The following is a 19,973-nucleotide window of genomic DNA, read 5'->3' on the forward strand; positions in this document are numbered from 1 at the left end:
TTACCTACCTCCGTAATATTATTGAGCTTACCTAGGTCCTTATATTCCCTCTTCCTACTGTGAAAGGGTTGCAATATTAGGTGCCTGTAGGCACCCGATTTCTCACCTGTACATGTACGAACATGTGGAAAATACCAACCCCTACATACAGTACATAGATACTTACATATAGGAATTGAAACACGGCCGGTAGGCTAAAGCACGTGGGATACTGACACCAAATGGACTAACTGAACAATTATGCCACGGTGAGATTTTCGTTTGGGGTTTTGGCATTTCAGGCGCCTCAGAACTTTGAGATCACTTATATACATACTATTCCTCGCATACTACCTAGGTATGTACCCAACGGGTACTTAGTCAATGCTTCTACCGTAGCTTGGTGTAAATAATCAAGAGTACTTAAAATATCTACCTGGCACAGTATTAAGAGTTTTCGAGTGCTCGAGCTGAGTACCTACTCGGTAGTCTATTGATAGACTTTCTTGTATTACCCTACACACGGGCAGGCACATGGGCTAGATAAGTTTCAAGTTAAGCGCGTTCCAATTGGGAGAGCATGCGTCTCAAAAAGGCAGGTAGAAGGGGCGTTTCACCATTATGGATACACAAGTATACATCGACAGGGAATAATATCCCGGCTCATCCAAGTTTCATCAGAACTCGATCCTTAGCGGGTAAGTGGCTCGAGTGGTAGGCACAATAATCTACAACCACCTCTGCTGGCCGACATGAGACACCACTGAAATGCGCCCTACGTACCTGAGGACACGGAGCAATCTTGGAATACACCAGTTGTAGCCTTCGACCTGTGCACAGTTTTCATATACTTGAGGATGAAAGCAGTTCACGTGCAACATGCCCACGGAAACCATGTCAAGTTTCATTCCACGGTCAAGATTCTATCTTGATTGATCGATCTACAGTACCGGGATTCTAGGCTTGGCGTTATGATGAACTCCTAACAGAGTACAAATATGCTCATCAAAGACAGCACGGATTCTACATAGGTAGGTTGAACATGTAAATGTAGGTGCCTAATTAACTTGTCTTCTACTATGTAAAGAGTGATCATAAGTACGTACTTAGTGGTTCTGTTGATCCAACGCTACTAGACTAGGTAGTCCCGCTCCCCGTTCGCAAGCTCTACCTCGGTAATTGATTGATGAAAAGATATAACGATTTGGCATTCTAGCACGTAGAAATATGTAAGTAAGCGACTCCGAGTGGCCCGATCCCTCGCCTGTCCAATGTACCAATACATACATACTATGTATACATACCTTACATAGCTAACCTAACTCTGGCTTAGTCCAGGTACAGTACCTACCTGTGCTCGGAGATCCAGGGAGCCGCCTGTGGCAGGTAGGCGAGGGCGAGGGCAGGGCAGGCTGGCTAGATGGCAGTGGACCTGTGCACGTACGCAGCACCAGCCTTGATAGGGCGTAGCGCTGTAGCAATAGGTCTTCAGCTGTTTTTTTACTTACTATGTAGGTGGTTATCCATGACGCGGCGAGGAGCTGAGGCATGTTGCAACTTGTTCCTATCGCCATGTTCCAGTTTTGTTGATTTCTTGATTTCTTGATCTTGGCCCTTCATCTCCTTTCCGACGGCAGTTGCGAAAGTAACTCAAAGAACCTATACTAAATACCCCCCACTCCGCTATCCTTTGCTATCCTTTGCGCATCTAGAACCTTAATATACCCTCAGTCCATTATCGCTTTCCTCATGTACTACTACCACTACCACTGATAAGAGCTGTTCTCCAACCACTATTGCCGTCTATCATCAACAGCAGCCAATACCTATCATCGATTTCGTCGATATCGTCCATCTTCTACCCGCCTCGTGGTGCCACCAGCCGTCCTTCCGCACATCGGGTGATCTTGCTATGGTTTCTCTATTTCTGCCTCCTATAACCATAGCACCATGAGGTCGTCGCGATCTATGGGCGCAACCGCCTCGGCGTGGTGGGCCGCCCTCCTCGTTCTAGCCACTATTCTCTCGACAGCGCCAACGGTACATGCAAAAGACGAACCTACTGTTGTAGTCACCGAGTTCGACAGCCTTCCAGGCTTTCCCGAGTACTTCCCAGGCTCCAATGTCGTCTTATTTCGCGAAATGAACGCGCCTCATATGGTATGGCGATCCACTGATGGCGGTGCCACATGGGACAAGACTAAAGGCATAGACCATGGGGAGAGTATTGCCCTTGTGATGCACAAGTACGATCCAGATCGCGCATACGTATTGACATACGGCAACGTACACTGGAGGACATCAGACAAGGGAGAGAACTGGGAAAAGTTCTATACTGCTGCCTACACCAGCAAGAATACAGATACCTGGCTGACCTTCCACGCCGATGATCCCGACAAAATCTTATTCACTGGTATGGAATGTGAAGGCTTCTTCTGCGAGGATCTCACCCTGTATACTACCGATGGTTTCAAAGAGAAGGCACAAATACTCCGCAAGCAAACACAGAGTTGTCAGTGGGCCAAGTCGTCTCCGGTCTTCACTTCGGGCGATTCTAAACTAGATGAAACCCGAATACTATGTATTGTAAGACCGGGCATATTCTCACTAGATGATAACCGACTCTTCGTGTCCGACAATTACTTCAAGAGCCTCGACGATGGTGAGACGCTAGATGAGAAAGAGGTTAATCTTAGCGGCAAGGGACCGGTTGAGGGCGTTGTTAGCATTCTCGGAGTCAAGAAGTACTTTTTGGCAGCTATATCCTCCCCTAAAAGTACCGAAATGGCGCTTTTTGTGACTGATGATACCAAGGTCTGGCATCGCGCTGTCTTCCCACAAGACCATCAGCTCGTTCAAACGTCATACACGGTTCTTGAAAGTACAAATTACAGTATTCAGATTGATGTTCGCTCAGGCAAGCGCACATCTGCTCCCATGGGTACATTGCTCACTAGCAACTCGAACGGCACCTATTTCACGAGGAATGTCGAGCATACAAACCGTAATGGTGAAGCCCACGTCGATTTCGAGCAAGTCACTGGGATTCAGGGTGTTTACCTAGTCAACCAAGTTGATAATTGGGAAGACGTACTAGGAAAAGAACAAGCTAAGAAGAAGAGTACAACAAAAATCACCTTTGACGATGGCAGGAGTTTCGAGGTCATCAAAGCAGATGACGATCTTATACACCTCCACTCGATGACAGAACAGAGCAATGTTGGTTCGGTCTTCTCGAGTCCTGCCGCTGGTCTGGTCATGGGCAATGGCAATCGCGGCAAATTCCTGAAAGATTATTGGGAATCTAATCTTTTTATCTCTGACGATGCCGGAAAGACCTGGATCGAAGGACCCAAGGGCCCGCATAAGTATGAGTTTGGTGACCAGGGCTCAGTTCTCCTAGCTGTGCAGGACAGTAAAAAGGTAGATGTTCAAGAGATCAAATACTCACTGGATCACGGCCTGAGCTGGAAAACCACAAAACTACCCGACGATCTCGCCATCCTTCCTTGGGTACTAACAACAACGCAAGACTCGACTAGCCTAAAGTTCATCCTCACTGCTCAAAAAGGGACTGAAGAATCACCTAGTTTTTGTGTGGTATCTATTGATTTCGAAGGTTTGCACGAGAACACGTGCAAGAAGTCCGACATGGAAGATTGGTACGCCCGAAAAAATGACGACGGTAAACCTGGTTGTGTGATGGGGCATACGCAAAAATTCCAGCGGCGTAAGAAAGACGCAAAGTGCTTTATTAAGGAAGAATTCAATGGGCTACCGCAAGACACGACCCGTTGCGAATGCACAAGTGTCGACTTTGAGTGCGATTTCAACTTTGTACGAGATGGTGATGAATGCAAGCTAGAAGGTCGAGTACTTGCCCCTCAAGATGCTTGTACATCCGATGACCCTGACGAGAAGTTTATGGGTTCGTCTGGCTGGCGCCTTATCCCAGGAAACCAGTGCAAACGCACAGAGGGTAAACAAAAGGACGACAAGAAGGAGTGGAAATGTTCTGATGCGAAATCACGGCCGAGCAACTCCACTAGTGAAGTCGAAGTCACTAGCAAAGTATTCGAGGGATCCTATAATCAGTTCGAGAAACACTATCTTGAGCGCGGCGAGAATAGCAATTCCGATGACGAGACAGTCATTGCACGACCTGAAAATGTACTAGGCAGCGCCGGTAGCATTTACATCACCCACGACCACGGCAAAACCTGGGCTACACCAAAAGAGCTCAAAGATAAAGATATTTTCGGCATTGTGACTCATACCTACGTCAAAGATATGGCTTTTTTCCTCACCACCAAAAAGGAGGTATACTATACAACTGATCGAGGCAAGAGCATTGATTCATTCAAAGCACCAGATCCATTAGACCGACAATCTCCGATGTCACCTCTTTCGTTCCACCCTAATCGACCGGAATGGCTCATATGGCATGGTCAGAAATGTACTGGTGATAAATGCTATATCGAAGCTTCATTTTCAATGGATCGTGGCGACAATTGGCAGACTCTGAAGCGCTACGTGGACCGTTGTGAGTTTAGCGGCTCTGAAGCATATAAGTTTCGCCCTAAGGCCCAGATCATATGCTCGGCCAGAGCACAAGAAAGCAATGATGCCGAAAACAACCCACTCCAACTGGAGTATACAAATGAGGTTCCCAACGTTGAGTTTATTGTGGCTTTGGATCATATCACTAAATTTGCGCTCATGGCTGAGTTCATCGTAGTGGCAACTGAAAACACGACCGAGGGAACGTTAAGTGCGTTAGCCAGTCTTGACGGAAAGACGTATGCACACGCACACTTCCCAGTCAACTTTCAGGTCCCTCATCAAAATTCATACACTGTCCTTGACAGTTCTACACATGCTGTTAATCTTTTTGTTGCTACGGAAACGGAAAAAAGTCGTCGGTATGGCTCAATCCTGAAAAGCAACTCCAACGGCACGTCATACGTCATGAGCATTTCTGGTGTCAACGCAAATGACGCATGGTATGTTGATTTTGAAAAGATGTTGGGCTTGGAGGGAGTCGTGCTCGTAAATACTGTCGCGAATCAAGACAGTGACTCAGAAGTGAAGAATCTCCAAACTCGAATCAGCCATAACGATGGTGCCCTGTGGTCTTACCTTCCCCCACCTCAAAAGGACTCTGAAAACAAGCCGTACACCTGCTCCAGTCGAGAAGGCGATGCCTTCTGTGCTCTCCATCTCCACGGCTACACCGAAAGAGCAGAGCGTGGGACAGCATACTCTTCCGAATCCGCCATCGGACTGATGTTCGGGATCGGAAACGTCGGGCCTATTCTTGGCAACGCAAAAGAGGCCGATACGTTCATGACACAGGATGCCGGCTTGACTTGGAAAGAAGTGAAGAAGGGTACCTGGATCTGGTCATTCGGTGATCAAGGTTCTCTCATTGTGCTCGCCCAGCGAAACACAAAAACTAAATCAGTCTCTTATTCGCTTGACCGTGGCGAATCATGGAAAGACATGGAATTCACCGATTCGGACGTGACTATTGCTGATATCACCACTTTACGATCAGGGGCTTCTCGAAACTTTCTCCTCTGGGGTTATACAGGCGAGGACTTGATCACGTTCAACCTTGACTTCTCTGGGCTCAGTGATAGACCGTGTGTACACGACGAAGACGACCCAAATAAGTCCGACTATGAGCTATGGTCTCCAGAGCATCCATTACAACCCGATGGCTGCTTGTTTGGGCACAAAAATTGGTACCTCCGCAAAAAGACAGATAGAGCCTGCTACAATGAGCGAAAGCTGCAGCAGGTATATACGTCTAAGACGTGCGAGTGTACGCGGGAAGATTATGAATGGTAAGTCCACTTGAACTCAGATGACAATTACGCAAGTGTTATCATCAACTGACGTGCCTACCCTACAGTGATTATAATTATGAGCTCGACGCTCACAATTATTGTACTCTTGTCGATGGCCTTCAACCTAAAGACCCAGAAGAGGTGTGCCGCGAGAACCCAGAGTTGGATGAGTATCCTGAACGTTCCGCTCTCCGCCGCATTCCCTTGTCAACATGCAAGGGCGGCGCTTTTGACCCAGAGAGAGTCTTCAAGTATCGCCCATGCCCTGGCCACGAGGAAGAATTTGAGAAGAAACGTGGTGTGTCAGGAGTAGCCATCTTCTTCGCTGTGGTCATTCCAATCGCCTTTGCCGCCTTGGCGGGCTGGTGGGTTTACAGTAACTGGCAAAGCAAATTTGGCCAGATCCGCTTGGGCGAGCAGGGTAGCCTGGACCAGGACTCGCCGTGGGTCAAATATCCCGTCATTGCCGTATCGGCTATCGTCGCCGTCGTTGGTGCGCTGCCCTTGGTAGCCTCTAGCGTCTGGCGAACGGTAAGTTCCGCGGCATCGAGACTTAGCGGCAGAGGGGACAGTGGTGGTCGTTACAGTTGGTTACGGTCGAACGGCCAGCGCAGGTTTACTACGAGAGATAGCTTTGCCCGCGGGAGAGGTGACTATGCGATTGTCGATGATGACGAGGGCGAACTTCTGGGCGACGATAGTGATGACGAGGCCTGAGTAGAACGTTTGAACAGCCGCGGTGTCGGATCACGTTAAGGCTGGTTTGGTGGGCTGATCCATCGCTCTGTCGTGAACGGTAGCGAACGATCAGAAGCAGGTGTGTGCATATGTAGGCATTATTGACAAGGGGAATACTTGCTTGCTTGCTTTGCTTGTGGGTATTCAGCATTGGCGTCGATGGGGGGCAACACTTGGACTTTGGGTCAGATTTCTCATTATTGTGTTCCTTTTCTTTTTTTTTTGGCTAGAACGTTTACGTATATTGAACGAACGAGAATAATCAATATCTGTGTTAGACATTTTACTTGTTTCGTAGATACATATTTGCTCTATAGTAGGAGAACTGTGAGATAACTAGATCTTTGGCTAAGATCAAGGCTGTAGATAGACGTAGCTGCTGATGATGCGTGATGAGATTTCTTGTGGATAGAGCAGAGCACGGGAATACAACCCCGAATTGGCATTATTTAGTTTCACTATACTACTCCTTATAATATGACAGGAGTTGGAATATTAATAGATACCTATCCGGCTAGATCTTTGTCGGTTTAGAATGGCGTACGTTATGCTCTCCCGGTATCTTTCCTAACCCACATACCCCTTTTCTTCTTCTTTAATATACTTCTACTACCACGGCATATAATACTAGTGTATACGAATATGTGATTATCTGCAATGGTTTTTAAAGTAAAAAGGAAAGGGTAATTGGGGGAAATATTGTAGTTATTATTATCATTTCCCCCTTATCTAGGGCAGCCCCCAACGCTGTTCCCCAATCTGTCTCTCTGGTTTGGTTTAGAGGGGGAGAATTGCGGAAGCGAACATGGGCATGCATATAGACCCCAATATTCTCTTAGAGTCTAGGGAGGGCCTGATTATTTCCCTTTGTCGAGGGAGCTAGGAGTGGACGGACTAATGAATTTGGTATCTAGATGGGGCCGGTTTTACGACTCATTCGGTCAATGGGGACGGCCGAGTAGGTAGGTTGGATAGTTAGACGGTGATAGGAACAGGAAAGAACAAGAATAGGGGTAAGGGATGTATCTATTGCAAAGCTGCAATAATATAATAAAATAGAGGGTGGGAAGGCAGGTACCTAGGTAGGTAGATTGGTGTGTAGACAAGACTTCTCAATATTGAAGCTCGGGGGATGTCGTCCCGCATGTATACTAGGTGAGTAGGTAGGCAGTAAGAGCAGATAGGCTCCATAGAGACGGGAAACACAGATAGATTGGGGTTACAGATACAATATAGTTGGAATAAATGTCGGAAAAATTAAATGAGGAAAGGCCTACTTTTCTTGAAACATCATATATTCATTCCGCTCGTGCACTGCTCATATATGTTTCGCTACTTCATATATATTAGGATGTCTACCTGCGGACTCGTTTACCTGGATATATATCTATTCATGTCCAACCCATATCTACTCTACGGAAGTCGAGGATGCAAGACGAACTAGATAAAAACAAAACAAGAGTATGGACTGAAACGAAAGAATCCATATACACCATATTTCTTAGCAGGAAATTTACTATTCACCTAAGGACAGAACGGCGCAAAGATATATCAAGATTTCCCAATAATCACGGAAAGACGTCTTGCCAGCAACACAAGCTCAATATCGTACAGAGAATATAGTTCAAGTCTGTGCCTACATACATACATACATACACACTCGCGTACCCAGCAGAAAGCAAGTAGTCAGAGGCAGTGCAGATAGGTAGGTAGACACACCTGACGTCCGAGCGCTGCAGAGTCGTATCATCTGAAGTGCGTGCATCCATCTACCTATCATCCCCATTCCATCCCATCCCGTCACATCTACCAGTTTACATTCACCCGTACCTGAATATAGCCAACATACATATATACATATACATACATATAGACGCACGTGCATGCGTGTATGTACGGTAGATATATGTATGTATGATACTCATCTCACCTGAAGCAATGTACCTACCTACCAACTTACATCACATATGTAGGCACGGCACACATGTACATTTCGCACCTACAGACCTATGTAATCAATAGGCAACAATAGTATTACAAAGTATCTATTCATACCAACTTAGGTAATGCATATCTAAGCAATGAATACCTAAGCACGCTATCCAAGATATTACCTACCTACCTACCTACCCCTGGATTCACATCGGACCTACACCATCCATACATCTCTCTACCCGCAGATATTCCTAAGCTTAAAGGACTGATAGGACTAGCACCTAGTAGCGATAGCACAGTCGAAAGTGCTATCCCATACAGTAAACTTGTTCCCTTATAAGCCTTTCTATCACTCTAACCTTCGTCCACGATGCTATATAGCCCTTGTATTTATCAATGACATGACAGAGAATAAGCTAAAAAAAAAAAAAAAAAAAAAAAAAAAAAACGGTATATTCCCAGTCTTGTGTAGTTTTGCTTAGAGTGTGCCTGCGCATAAGTCTATTGCAAGCCTGGCCAGAGGGGGAACGATCCATGCCAAGAATCGAATCAAGTTCATGGGGCCAGGCATGATTCAAGATGTCAATCTTGCAGCTACGATGCTCGGTACCTATCTGCAGACACGCAAATAACAAACGCGACAATCACAGTAGAAGAAAGTAGTGCTATAAAAGCTTCGAGAAGTACAATCTGGAGCCTTGAACTGGGTATGTAATATTCCACATCATCTGTGATAATTGTATTTTGCTCCGGTTGTGCTGTGTACCTCTTAAACTGCATCCATCAGGATGAACTGTATAGATTCTTATAACGACCACTGCACCAGTCCAATCAATGTTAGGACGTACCAAAATCCCCTCGAAAGATGCCTCCAACCAGCTCCTAACTCCATGCCGTAATCAGATTCGTTAATAAATATCAGAAGACCGGGTTGACGTGGTATCCCGGTCATGTTCTCCCCTCTCAGCTAGCGCACGTAAGAGCATACTTAAAGGAGATATGAGATGAGGAAAGAAGGTAGACATATTGCTCCTTGGATATAATACAGAAAATGAATGAGCGATCGCTCTATGATGGTTGAAGGCAGAGAGGGGGAAATCTATCTACACGCCGAAAATAAGTTTCATGTGTCGTTGATAATGTCCGGTTCGTCGTGCATTCATGTGAGATTCGTCCCAAGTGGGGTTATTTTTTGGCTAACCTCGACGCATCCGATTCCAGAAGCGTTTAACCACTCCTTCTGATGACGAACTTAATTCCCGGTCAATATCGGCAAAGATTTGATCCATGCTCTCCTTCGTGACGTCGTTGTTGTCAGAGTCCAGTATGGGTGAATCGACTCGAAAAGGTCGTATCGGGGGTCGTGGCTGAGAAGAAGAACTACGTGGGGCAACACCATTTGAGCTGCCGTAGGATTCGTCTTGGTGGGACCGTAAATCAGGCCGTGTCAATGTCATGCGCAGTGTCATCTCACGCGAAACATTGGGGCTTGGCCCGTAACCCTCCGAGAATTTTCTTGGGATGTTAGAGCCCTGACCTGATAGAGAGAAGGGCTTGATACCGTTCAAGTTATCGGGAGTGTGAGGCGTTCTAGGAGATTCGGAGTCGGGAATTGAAGTTTCTTCGCTGTAGATTGATGAGCTATCATCGGCGAGAAATGTCTTGAATCTCTCCGGGTTTGATACGAAAAGACCTCGGGAAAGCATTCGACTTTTTCTCGGCGCGTCTGTTGGCATGACGATGGGATATGGATGGTTCGCAGGGAAGCCATATTGTAGCGCCTCGTCAAACTTTTGCGGCGAAGCCAAATACGCACGAATCTTGTGACGCGCCTCAGGATCCTGATAATGGGCGGCAGCCAGGTCAATCGACGCAACAGATGTCTGTGGATTATGCTTTGGGGTGATGAGAGAAAGGGCTCTAGATTTCCGGCGAGAGTGAGTTGTCATGGGAGCTTGCTCTGCCGAGGAGTCTTTAGTGCCTGGGCGGCTAGAGGTGGATGAGCGGCTGAACGATAACTTGTTAACAGACAGGCGACGGCGGAACAGCGAAGGAGGACCGGTTGTCGTCGTGGGTCTGGATACATTTAGGTCGGTTTGGTAATCGTCGAGTGTTAGACGAAGATTCAGGTCGTCATCCTCATCCAACCAGCTTAAACTATCGAAGAGAACATTATGAGAGGGATCGTCAAAGACGGATGGCTGCTTGCCCGTGGTTGTCATGGATCCCATGTCCATATTACTAGCCAGCAGTGAATGGGACATGGTGGGCAGTTACCCAGGTGCCTCTGGTGGTACAACGTCAGTTGTCGTTTGAATATGTCGCCAGTGACGTCCAGGCCCAGACAGCTTCTCTCTCTTGGCCGGAGAGGATATCGTCGGCACGTTTCCGGTGTTGAGAGGCAGCACACAACCGACCACCCAACCGGGCAACAACAGTTAAGATGGTCGACGACGGTTTTTCGCAGTGAATGGTGCTTGTACGACGTGAAGTAGTACGTGTTTGTCTTTGTCTCGCTTTTTGTCTTGGATAAGTCGACGTCGAGAAACACTAGGTTCCAACGCGACGATGTGGAGAATCCGGGCTCGAGAATGCCAACCAACGATCGACGAACAAGACAAAAATATTGTGCCTCGGCGACCGAGGCACCAACGTGGGCGGAAATGAAGTAGTGTACACTGGAATCGAAAGGGTAGAAAGAGTAAGGGGAAGGGATAGGAGGGGAAGAGGAGAGATTAAAGAGCGGCAACCAACAATTAAGCTAGTATAGAGAGGTACTTGAGGCGGAGACGGGATCGGCTTTGTCCCTGGAGACGGCACAAGGAAAGAGCGTGTTGGGTAGGCAGAGAGACAGGGAGGGGAGGCACGGATGCAGATGATGATACAAGCTTCCGAGTATCCAACGACGTCCCTGCTACATATACATTCAAAGGAAGAATGAAAGAAAGCTCAAAGCTACCCGCGTGCTAATGTGCTTGGGGTCTAGGTAACAGAGTCGGATGCTACCATTTAGTATAATACGTGCTAGATTAGTACTTGGTTAGTATGAGCGGCAGTTTTATTGTACAGGTCCATTGAGCATCCAGTAGTGTACCTAAGTACTATGTAAACCTGCTGCTACGTAATTATGTAGGTAGCAGAATACCGGAACCTGCTTCACAGTCTACCGTCTGTAACCGTACTATGTTGTGTTATGTTGTGTGTACACTAGGTATGTCGTATGTGTGTGCGTTGTTGTCTTGGGAGCGTGGCCTGGCCTGATGGTTGCAGCAGGTACCTACCTATTCACTAAGTGGTAACCCGATAAATTGGGGGAAAGCCACGAATAAACAAGACAGCAGTGTCGCTCTACACAAACAGGGAAAATGATGGAACAGAGGGCTGTGATTCGAGAGTTGCTGCTGGGTACGACTGGATCTGGACTGGGTACGAGAATGCAATGCAGCGGTAAGCTGTGTCGTGGACTGGTTGCGGACTGGTTCGAGTTCCATGAAATCCCATGAAATCCATGAAAAAATTGCTAGCCGAGCCGTATTCTTGCCAGCCCAACGTCGTATTATGCCGTAGCATTTGGTCTAGCCTGGCCACGCGCATTTGCTGGGGTCCGGTGCCACAGCCGGTGCAGATGCAGGAACGAGGCGCGAGAAGGGAGGACTTGGGGAGAAGCCAATAGGTTGATAGATATACCTAGACAGTCAGGCAGGTCTGAGGCAGGCATACCTACTGACCGACTGAATGAACCGGCCGAATGACCGATTGACTGAGCTTTTCCTTGTCCAGTCTACTACTATGTATGTAAGTAAGTATGTATGTATGTATGCACGAGAATACTTCCACGTGTATACGACTTCAAACATAACCACTGCAGCTTTGAATTACTTACCATCCTCAGTATAATAATACTACAACATAACTCACATCTTTCACATCTTTACCTACCTCCCTTATACAGTAGTAGACTACATAAACCACTTACATAAACTACTAGGTATGTAAGTAGGTACATATAACACATAACGCCATGCCGAAAGAGAGACTTCACCTGGGCGCTAACACATTGCACTAGCACAAGTCTACAAGTCTACACGTGTATGTGTGGACGTTGACCCATTCCTTGGCGCTCCCCGAGCTCTACTCTACACAGTAGTGTACATAACACGTACAGTAGCTCTACGACATGCTCATGTATTACCTGTGAACTATACTCTTGGAATGTCTCTAGTGTATGTATATCACTAATACAATAGACCAAGAAGAAAAAGAAGAAAAGAAGACGCTATAAATAGGTGGTAATTGAAGTCTGAACTACTACCTATGTAGGTAGGTTAGGCAGAGTTAGGTAAATAAAGTAGCAGCGAGTTGTCATTCTTAATCCTATTACCACCCATAGACACCCACTACCCACCCACCGTTCAATTACACCACAATCGTCTATATCTAGGTATCATCCATACTTTATACACATCCCAAAAGGGAAATGGGGGTTAAGATACGCTTTATGTAGGCCTGTCAGAGCTACCTATCTAGATTCGTCGGAGGAACATGGCCAGATTCTGGCTAGACCATCCGATTCCTTCGTGCCCGTTTTGCCCGCTCTGCCCGTTATCCAACAGCGACTCTGATCCATAGAGTTGAGTATGTTGGTCTAGTGTTATTGTACCTGGATTTAGTGCCTGGGTTAGTGCAGGGGTAATGACGCTACGGGTAGTGAGAGAGCCAACGTGGACGTATGAACGGGTGTGCTGTGACGGAATTTGTGACGACCAATGACCTCGTGGCATTCCTGTCGAGTTTCCTACATCACCACGACCATCTTAGACACACACACACACACACAGAGAGAGAGAGAGAGGGAGAGCCTTCCATACCACCCTTTGCTAGCCTGATGTTCCGGTTGCCTTACAGAGCTTGGGAAGGGTGTTCTATGATATAAGTACTGTACGTACTCGTCTAGCCGTATAGGAGTAGCTCAGGTAGAGCAAAGAGATGAAATGAAGCCGTCGACACTAACCCAACAACGGCAAATTCCTCCCACAGGCTATTAGACCCTAGCAAGCAGGCCTACACTAGCTCGTTGGCTTGATGGCAGACTTGACAGCTCTGCTCGTCTGTCTGGTCTGGCTAGCTAGCTATGGCCCTATCTGTCCCTGATCAGCGTCAGACCCTGTGCGATACGTCACCGATCGGGGATAGCCTGCTCACGCTTAGCGTAGGCGTCACATTTCTGCCATTGCTAGTCTAGTCTGTCTAGCCACTCTCCTTTCAGACTCCTTTCTTTCCATCATCTCGAACTTTTTTTTTATTTTTATTTTTATTTTTTTCTTATTACCGATATCTGGATCGTCGCGCCTCTCCCTCCCTCCCTCCCTCCCTACCCTAGACAGAACTGGTCCGTCCTATTGGTTGCGATGCTATCGTAGGTAGTTACTTAGTTCCCCGGGTGATCGTGGAGAGCGGAAAGGTCTGCGCACTTTACTTCCCTTGCAATTACAGGGTACGGTAAGCCGTAGGTGACATTCAAGATGCTCTACCAATTCCACGCATGTGCGGATTACCCCAGACGGTCAGAATCCAGAACGCAATTAATAGCAAGCGGACATACACTACGTTAAAGAGCACTTATTAACAGAGTCCCTACTTATAGCATGACGAAACCCAATATTGCTAAGATAAGACATGACACCTACGTGTAGGTACTGTAGGTACATCCCTTTCTTCCCCGCGTTCAAATCAAAGTCAAAAAATTCCATCAATGTTGATCTTGTAGCAGCGGCGAACACCTGACCAGTGATACATATGCGCTAACTCCTAGCAGAGTCTTACCGAGGGTAGTAGGTATATAATATAAGTCATTCGCGACCTCCAACTGGTCGATCTACTTCCCTCCCTCTGGTCTTCATTCCTCGCATCACATCAATCACATCGCATTGCATCACATGTGTTAGGCGCCTGTTGATAGCTCTCGGCATAAGTGCAATCCTTCGCGTCTTTCCTATCTTAGCTTTGCTTGTAGCCGCCCTGTTGGACCCAACTCTCCATCGCCTTGGGAAGATATTGATTGCACAGAGCACGCATATTGACTGCTAAGCGAGCAGAAACAGAACGCTGAATAATCAAGTGTGTGATTGATTGATTGATTGATTGAGCGAGAGGATGGTGGGAATTGGCCCCGCATGGGTGAGAGAGAGAGAGAGAAAAGAGACGGAGAGGGACAGCTGAGTGTAATGTATGTAACCTTGACTCAACAATTACATATCGGCCTGTACAATCGTAGGTAGTATTAGGTAGTATACACAGGCAGGCAGCAAGTGCACAAAATAGATGTATGCTCGAAGCAACACCCCAAACGTGCTCTCTGGTCGCCTAAAACCCCCCGGTTCGAGGTAGTACCAGGTATATGTATAGCCAACGACAGTTACCTTCGGTTAAGCCTTTTTTAATATCTAGATCATAATCATGATGATTCTGCCGTTTACCGTCAAAGAACGCCGAGAGGGGGCATCACTATGTATGTATACAGAGTGTTGTTGCCTGTCGATCTCACGCAGGTCCAAATCTATCATGCATCCTCGTAATTTCGATAGCGAGCTGGTAATCTATTTCATCCGTTCGTTCGATGCTTTTTGCGCAGGGCCTGCCCACGCGCCAAGCCTTGTATGATAGGTGGGCAGTAGTAGGCATACATACCTATCAAATAAGCTGAAGGTAGGCAGATGGAAAACCCGGGGCATGAAGCACGCTGGTTGGTCGTACTCTAGAGAGATCTCAGATAATAAAAACACATGTCTAACGTCTGAAAAGACGCAGGCAGCTGCGCAGTTATGTACTGGTTATGGGGTAGCGTGTAAGTAATTCAACCAGCTACCACAGCTCCCGCGTATGCTGGAAAATCTACAACGGCAAGGAAGTTAAGAAATGAATTTAGCCTACGCACATATCCGACATATACAAATTGAATGTGTTTAAGGAGTGAGTTCGATTCCTGTTCGATATAATCAAGACTCGTAACATCGTGTGCCCATACAATGAACGATTGAACAGAACTGAACATAACCATACCCATAATAGAAGATAAAAAACCGGTCGTGCCCAATGACATGATCAACCTGGTGCGCATCCGTCTGCATCAGTGACAATCTGGTTACCATGGAATAATTTAAGAAAATATCATCAATCATAACCCCAAAGCACTCATCAAACTAACTCCCCAGCATGTGTTCCCCCCTTTCCCTACCCGCGACCCATCAGCCTACGAAGAAGGCTTGATCGGATCATAGTACTCATATATCTTTCCTTCCTTACCATTCTTCGTGATGACCGGTGCCAGGAACGTCGACACGCCAGTGTCCCGGTCATACGATTCGTAGTCACACGCCAATCTCTTGCCACCGCCCCCGGGAAGGTCGACGACGAAATTCGGCACTGCGCCGGGAAAACTCTGTCAGCTAGATTTCCTATCACGACAAACTGCTAGCGGAGCTGTTCAAGAAGGGAAATCATGAGGTATTGATGGAGTTAGAAATAGATCGTGCATCTACCACGTCGACATGAATGGGCAGGGTAGATTATCACATACTGTCGAACCCGGCGATCGAACCGCGCAGTTGCTTTTGCAGATCGAGGATAGTCTGGAGCGGAGTCCGTAGATGCTCGACTCGCGGGACCATGTCACACTGATATACGTAGTACTATTCGAGTAAGCATCTCGTGAGTGTGTGGCTTCTGTGAAGGAACTGTTGGGTAGGAGTGCTACTCACTGGGTGGATATGCATTTTGGCGAGCTTCTGGATCACTGTAGTGCGCTGGAGTTAGCGATAACTTCGTTAATATAGGATAGAAGGATCTCTGTATGCTCTCGTGGTATCAAGTCTTTATCCCGAAGAGGGGTTTTTCTTGCTTATTAGAACAAGGGGGTTATGATTTCAGAGATAAACATACAGGACGACATAGTCGCGACATTGTCGTTGATATCGCGCAGTAGGACTGTTTGGTTGCGAACTGTAACCGCGGCTTCACTTAACTTGCGACTGGCCTTCTCTGTGATCCACGATATCTCATTGGGATGGTTGAAGTGCGTGTGGAGGGCGAAGTCTAGGATTCCTCACGTAAGTGACTATTGGTTATGACAATATTATGGGGTCTTTGGTGATATTAAAAACACAAGCTCACGTTTGCCAGCTTTCCTCGCTTTGTTTGAGATCCGAATGAGTGCCGCCGTCCAGTCATCTTCGTCATCGAGGATTCGATTGGGGGCTACCGCCAGACCCTTAGTTGCGATTCGGAACCGCTCGATATTGTCCATGCTGATCAGCTCGTCCCCGATCCATTCAAGAATACTGTCCCAGAATTTCAGTTTCAGCATAACCGCATATGATGGAATTTTCAGTGAAGGTCGTCCGAAAACCCAAAAGGATCGGAAGAGAATAACGAGCGGGATACATACTGGGATGGCAGGTAATACGCATCGCCACCGGAGATAACAATGTCTTTGAGCTGGGGCTGGCTTCTCACTTTTTATACGCTGGAGTCAGTAATTACCAGAATATATATTCAAGTTTGCATTTTGGGAGTGTGTAGGAGCAACGAGGCGTAAAACCTGCCTGGGGGGAAACAAATGAATACAGGGAACTAACTGTAGGCGAACGCGTTTTCCAGCTTCTTCTTCCCGAGCTTGAATGTCTTTTTGGTGATATACGTGTGGGCGCCTACGCCGTATGATCTTGTGCAGAAGATACAGTAGGTCGGACATACGGAGAGAGCTAGAGATTTTTCAGCCATGTTTCCATTGACGAGTGTGCTTGTCATCTTACGAAGAAAGAGAGCTTTATCGGGATATCTATGTACGACATCTTCGACTGGCATGTCCTGTAATTCGTGGAGGGAGTCGGGTTCGACTTTTGGGTGGTCTTTGATCATTATCGATTTCAATGGGATGAACTGTCGAAATACTGGGCAATTCGCAGGGTCCGCCCAGTTAATTCTACTCAGGACGTAAGGCCTGTAGGACTTAGTACTAGGGAACATTCTTCGAGATGGTAGAAGAGTTGACTTACACGACACGTACAGACATGGCGGATTTTTTGATCCCACCCCAAACATCGGTAACAAATTCGTCAGCTGTTTGCATACCCCCTATACTCACCGATCGGGGTACCTCGTCTGGAAGCAGAGAGTAAAGGGTTTCGGACAGTTTATTCTTCTGCTCTAATATATTCTGATTTGATCTCGTTAGCGAGAAGGTTAGTTCTCGGCTGATGCTTGCCTACATTTATATTCCATGACCAAGAGTAGAAGTCACGGAGGCTGACATCCCTGTAAAGGGCTAGTTCACGCCAGAACTCTCCCTCTTCCAGATGGGATTTGGAGATAACCGGGGGCATTTCCATTGACGTAGTGTTGGCTATCGGGGCTACGTAAGTAGAAGAAGATGGTATATTCGATATGTGACGTGTTGTGGTAATAGGGAAGGAGGCAGTGATCCAAGGCATCACTTGTCGAGGAATAAGCCGTCGACTACGGGCTGTGGAAGAAAACATGGTGGTCTATGAGAGACTGGAACCACGTAGACGATGTATTCGATACGAGTATAGTAGGAGACGATAGATGCTCCAGGTTATCGCTAGATTCTAAGGATAGATGCGAGTTCAATGGGCTTGAGAATTGAGACAACTATCCACAACGTTTAGCCTAGTAAACAGGGCTGGCAATCGTTAAATAGTCACTGACAGCCGTGTTGAAAGCGGGCATTGGGTTATTGTTAAAGTTGTCCCTACACAGCGCCATCTAAGTTCAAGGATAGTGATACTAGAACACGTTATTACCTGTCTAGTCTGGGATGGGACAGGTAAATTTCAGACCGAGAGACACATACCTTATGCTCGTTGGCCTTAGCGGCCGGCATGAACGCTTGAGAGCCAATGATGTAGTGGCTGTCCGCAGTGCTATTAAGATAATATCGTGTTGGTTGCAGTCTTTCCATTGTCCTCATCGCACCTCAGCCACTCAGAAACAACCCTGATCATGCCCCCAAATAACGAGCTTTCTGATCATTGCCATTTCAAGACTTGTTATGGGGGGCAAAAGTGCTAGCCCCTATCATGAGCTGGCTTACACTGCCGGTGGAGGGCACCCGAGAGTCATTTTTATACGCCCAGCGTTAATTTTCATTGGCTTTGTTCACCTACCCCCCCGATGCCTTAATTCCATATGAATATCCATAAGTATGTCTACGTTGTGGCTATCTGTTTTCTGTAAGATTGTTGAAAAAGAAAAGAGAGGTCGGCAAGTTTTCGGGGCATCATGGATTTCCCAAGGCTGTGGCTAGTCTGGGTTGAGATCTCGATTGTTGACATAACAACCACCACTACGACAGGGAATGTTCCCCTATACACCGAGACGAGGGACATGTGTGTATTAGATTTCACAATATACTTGCTACTCTATCACTTCATTTACTCTCACTATATACCATTACCTTCAAGACGCTAGATCTAAACCACATGATTAAACTGTACTCGACGCCTCGACTATGCTCATCTAGCCTCGTTTTGAATGCAGACTTGGAGAAAGAACCTACAGTTTTACGGGAAACGATGTATTTGCTCAGAGACATGATCCTGCTATATGATCCTCTAGCTTACCTGCATACCTAGACATGCAGTCCGTGATATTGTGCTGCGTGGGGGGCACACCGGTTGAGACCATGCCAGCCAATGTCAGAAGGATTTTCTGTTGTTGGGAAGAAATACAAGGTTTCCATATGGGCATAGTACAAAGCATATTTCAGAGCAGTCTCAAGATAGCTCATTTGGTATATTCGACAAGAAGCAGAGCACCTCGGTGAGATGGGATGAGAGAACTAATTATTGACGCCCACCACAAGCTACAATTAGCAACTCAATATTGGAGGCAATAAAATGCGTAGCCCCTGTAGACAATGGGCCTCCTATTGATGGGCACCTCCGCTTGTTTTTCGTTGATGACCCTGGGCAAACTCGGTCAACGTATGCCACACAAAGGCGGTGCCAGAAAGGTGCTCCCTACCTACCTGTACCAACAACTAACCTAGGCCTACGTGCGGCTCGGAATCATCTCCACAGGATTGGGGGGTTAACATGCATGCCAGTCAGTTAGTAGTGTATGTCATCATTGAACCAAACAAGAAGTTCTCTTGGCACTGAATCGAACGGTGTCCCCGCGATTTCCCAAGGTGTAGGAAGCTGCGGGAAGAGGTGAGAATGTTTTACCAGATAGGACGGTGCTTGCACGCGGGACAAGCTGGGAGATATTATATTCACGACGTCGTCGAAGCGGAGAACACTTTGTGAAATTCAGCAATAAGTATATACGTCTGCTCTTCTCTGCTCTGCGCCTTGGTATACAGTTGTAAGATCTCAAGTGGTGATACAATACGTCGCTTAAGTTAGCAGGGGATCTTTGGGGAGACTGACTCTATTGGCTCTTTACCCC

General features: G+C 46.8%; 5 protein-coding genes across 5 annotated transcripts; 1 reads left to right on the forward strand and 4 right to left on the reverse strand.

Moving 5' to 3' along the window:
* The first annotated feature begins 1,741 nt into the window (after nucleotides 1-1,741).
* F5B22DRAFT_269177 (uncharacterized protein) lies at nucleotides 1,742-6,638 on the forward strand. The gene is made up of 2 exons (XM_047970177.1): nucleotides 1,742-5,828; nucleotides 5,897-6,638. Exons 1-2 carry the CDS (start codon nucleotides 1,930-1,932, stop codon nucleotides 6,546-6,548), a joined length of 4,551 nt encoding a protein of 1,516 aa, XP_047835477.1. The 5' UTR covers nucleotides 1,742-1,929; the 3' UTR covers nucleotides 6,549-6,638.
* A 1,227-nt stretch (nucleotides 6,639-7,865) lies between these two features.
* F5B22DRAFT_589184 (uncharacterized protein) lies at nucleotides 7,866-8,667 on the reverse strand. The gene has a single exon (XM_047973724.1). The coding sequence runs from the start codon at nucleotides 8,452-8,454 to the stop codon at nucleotides 8,206-8,208; it is 249 nt and encodes an 82-aa protein (XP_047835478.1). The 5' UTR covers nucleotides 8,455-8,667; the 3' UTR covers nucleotides 7,866-8,205.
* Nucleotides 8,668-9,492: 825 nt separating this feature from the next.
* Nucleotides 9,493-11,310, reverse strand: F5B22DRAFT_269195 (uncharacterized protein). The gene has a single exon (XM_047970178.1). The coding sequence runs from the start codon at nucleotides 10,766-10,768 to the stop codon at nucleotides 9,701-9,703; it is 1,068 nt and encodes a 355-aa protein (XP_047835479.1). The 5' UTR covers nucleotides 10,769-11,310; the 3' UTR covers nucleotides 9,493-9,700.
* Nucleotides 11,311-15,260: 3,950 nt separating this feature from the next.
* F5B22DRAFT_269317 (uncharacterized protein) lies at nucleotides 15,261-15,864 on the reverse strand. Its single transcript, XM_047970179.1, has 2 exons — nucleotides 15,785-15,864; nucleotides 15,261-15,694 (listed from the first exon to the last, which is right to left on the reverse strand). Exon 2 carries the CDS (start codon nucleotides 15,619-15,621, stop codon nucleotides 15,358-15,360), a length of 264 nt encoding a protein of 87 aa, XP_047835480.1. The 5' UTR covers nucleotides 15,622-15,694; nucleotides 15,785-15,864; the 3' UTR covers nucleotides 15,261-15,357.
* Nucleotides 15,754-18,040, reverse strand: F5B22DRAFT_642277 (L-lysine-aminomutase; the record flags this gene model as incomplete). Its single annotated transcript, XM_047978100.1, has 9 exons — nucleotides 15,754-15,926; nucleotides 16,081-16,192; nucleotides 16,262-16,296; nucleotides 16,443-16,595; nucleotides 16,674-16,840; nucleotides 16,948-17,014; nucleotides 17,138-17,502; nucleotides 17,558-17,718; nucleotides 17,771-18,040. 9 exons carry the CDS (start codon nucleotides 18,038-18,040, stop codon nucleotides 15,754-15,756), a joined length of 1,503 nt encoding a protein of 500 aa, XP_047835481.1.
* Between the last annotated feature and the right edge of the window lie 1,933 nt (nucleotides 18,041-19,973).

The sequence above is a fragment of the Xylaria bambusicola genome (assembly GCF_022495145.1).
Source record: "Xylaria bambusicola strain CBS 139988 unplaced genomic scaffold F5B22scaffold_3, whole genome shotgun sequence".
NCBI lineage: Eukaryota > Fungi > Ascomycota > Sordariomycetes > Xylariales > Xylariaceae > Xylaria > Xylaria bambusicola.

Excerpts from the sequence above, each read along its gene's own strand:
- F5B22DRAFT_269177 (XM_047970177.1), top strand. The coding sequence starts at position 1,930 with ATGAGGTCGTCGCGATCTATGGGCGCAACCGCCTCGGCGTGGTGGGCC. Across the intron at positions 5,829-5,896 it reads ACGCGGGAAGATTATGAATG|TGATTATAATTATGAGCTCG; the intron begins GTAAGTCCACTT and ends CCTACCCTACAG.
- F5B22DRAFT_589184 (XM_047973724.1), bottom strand. The coding sequence starts at position 8,454 with ATGCACGTGCGTCTATATGTATGTATATGTATATATGTATGTTGGCTA.
- F5B22DRAFT_269195 (XM_047970178.1), bottom strand. The coding sequence starts at position 10,768 with ATGTCCCATTCACTGCTGGCTAGTAATATGGACATGGGATCCATGACA.
- F5B22DRAFT_269317 (XM_047970179.1), bottom strand. The coding sequence starts at position 15,621 with ATGCGCACCAGGTTGATCATGTCATTGGGCACGACCGGTTTTTTATCT.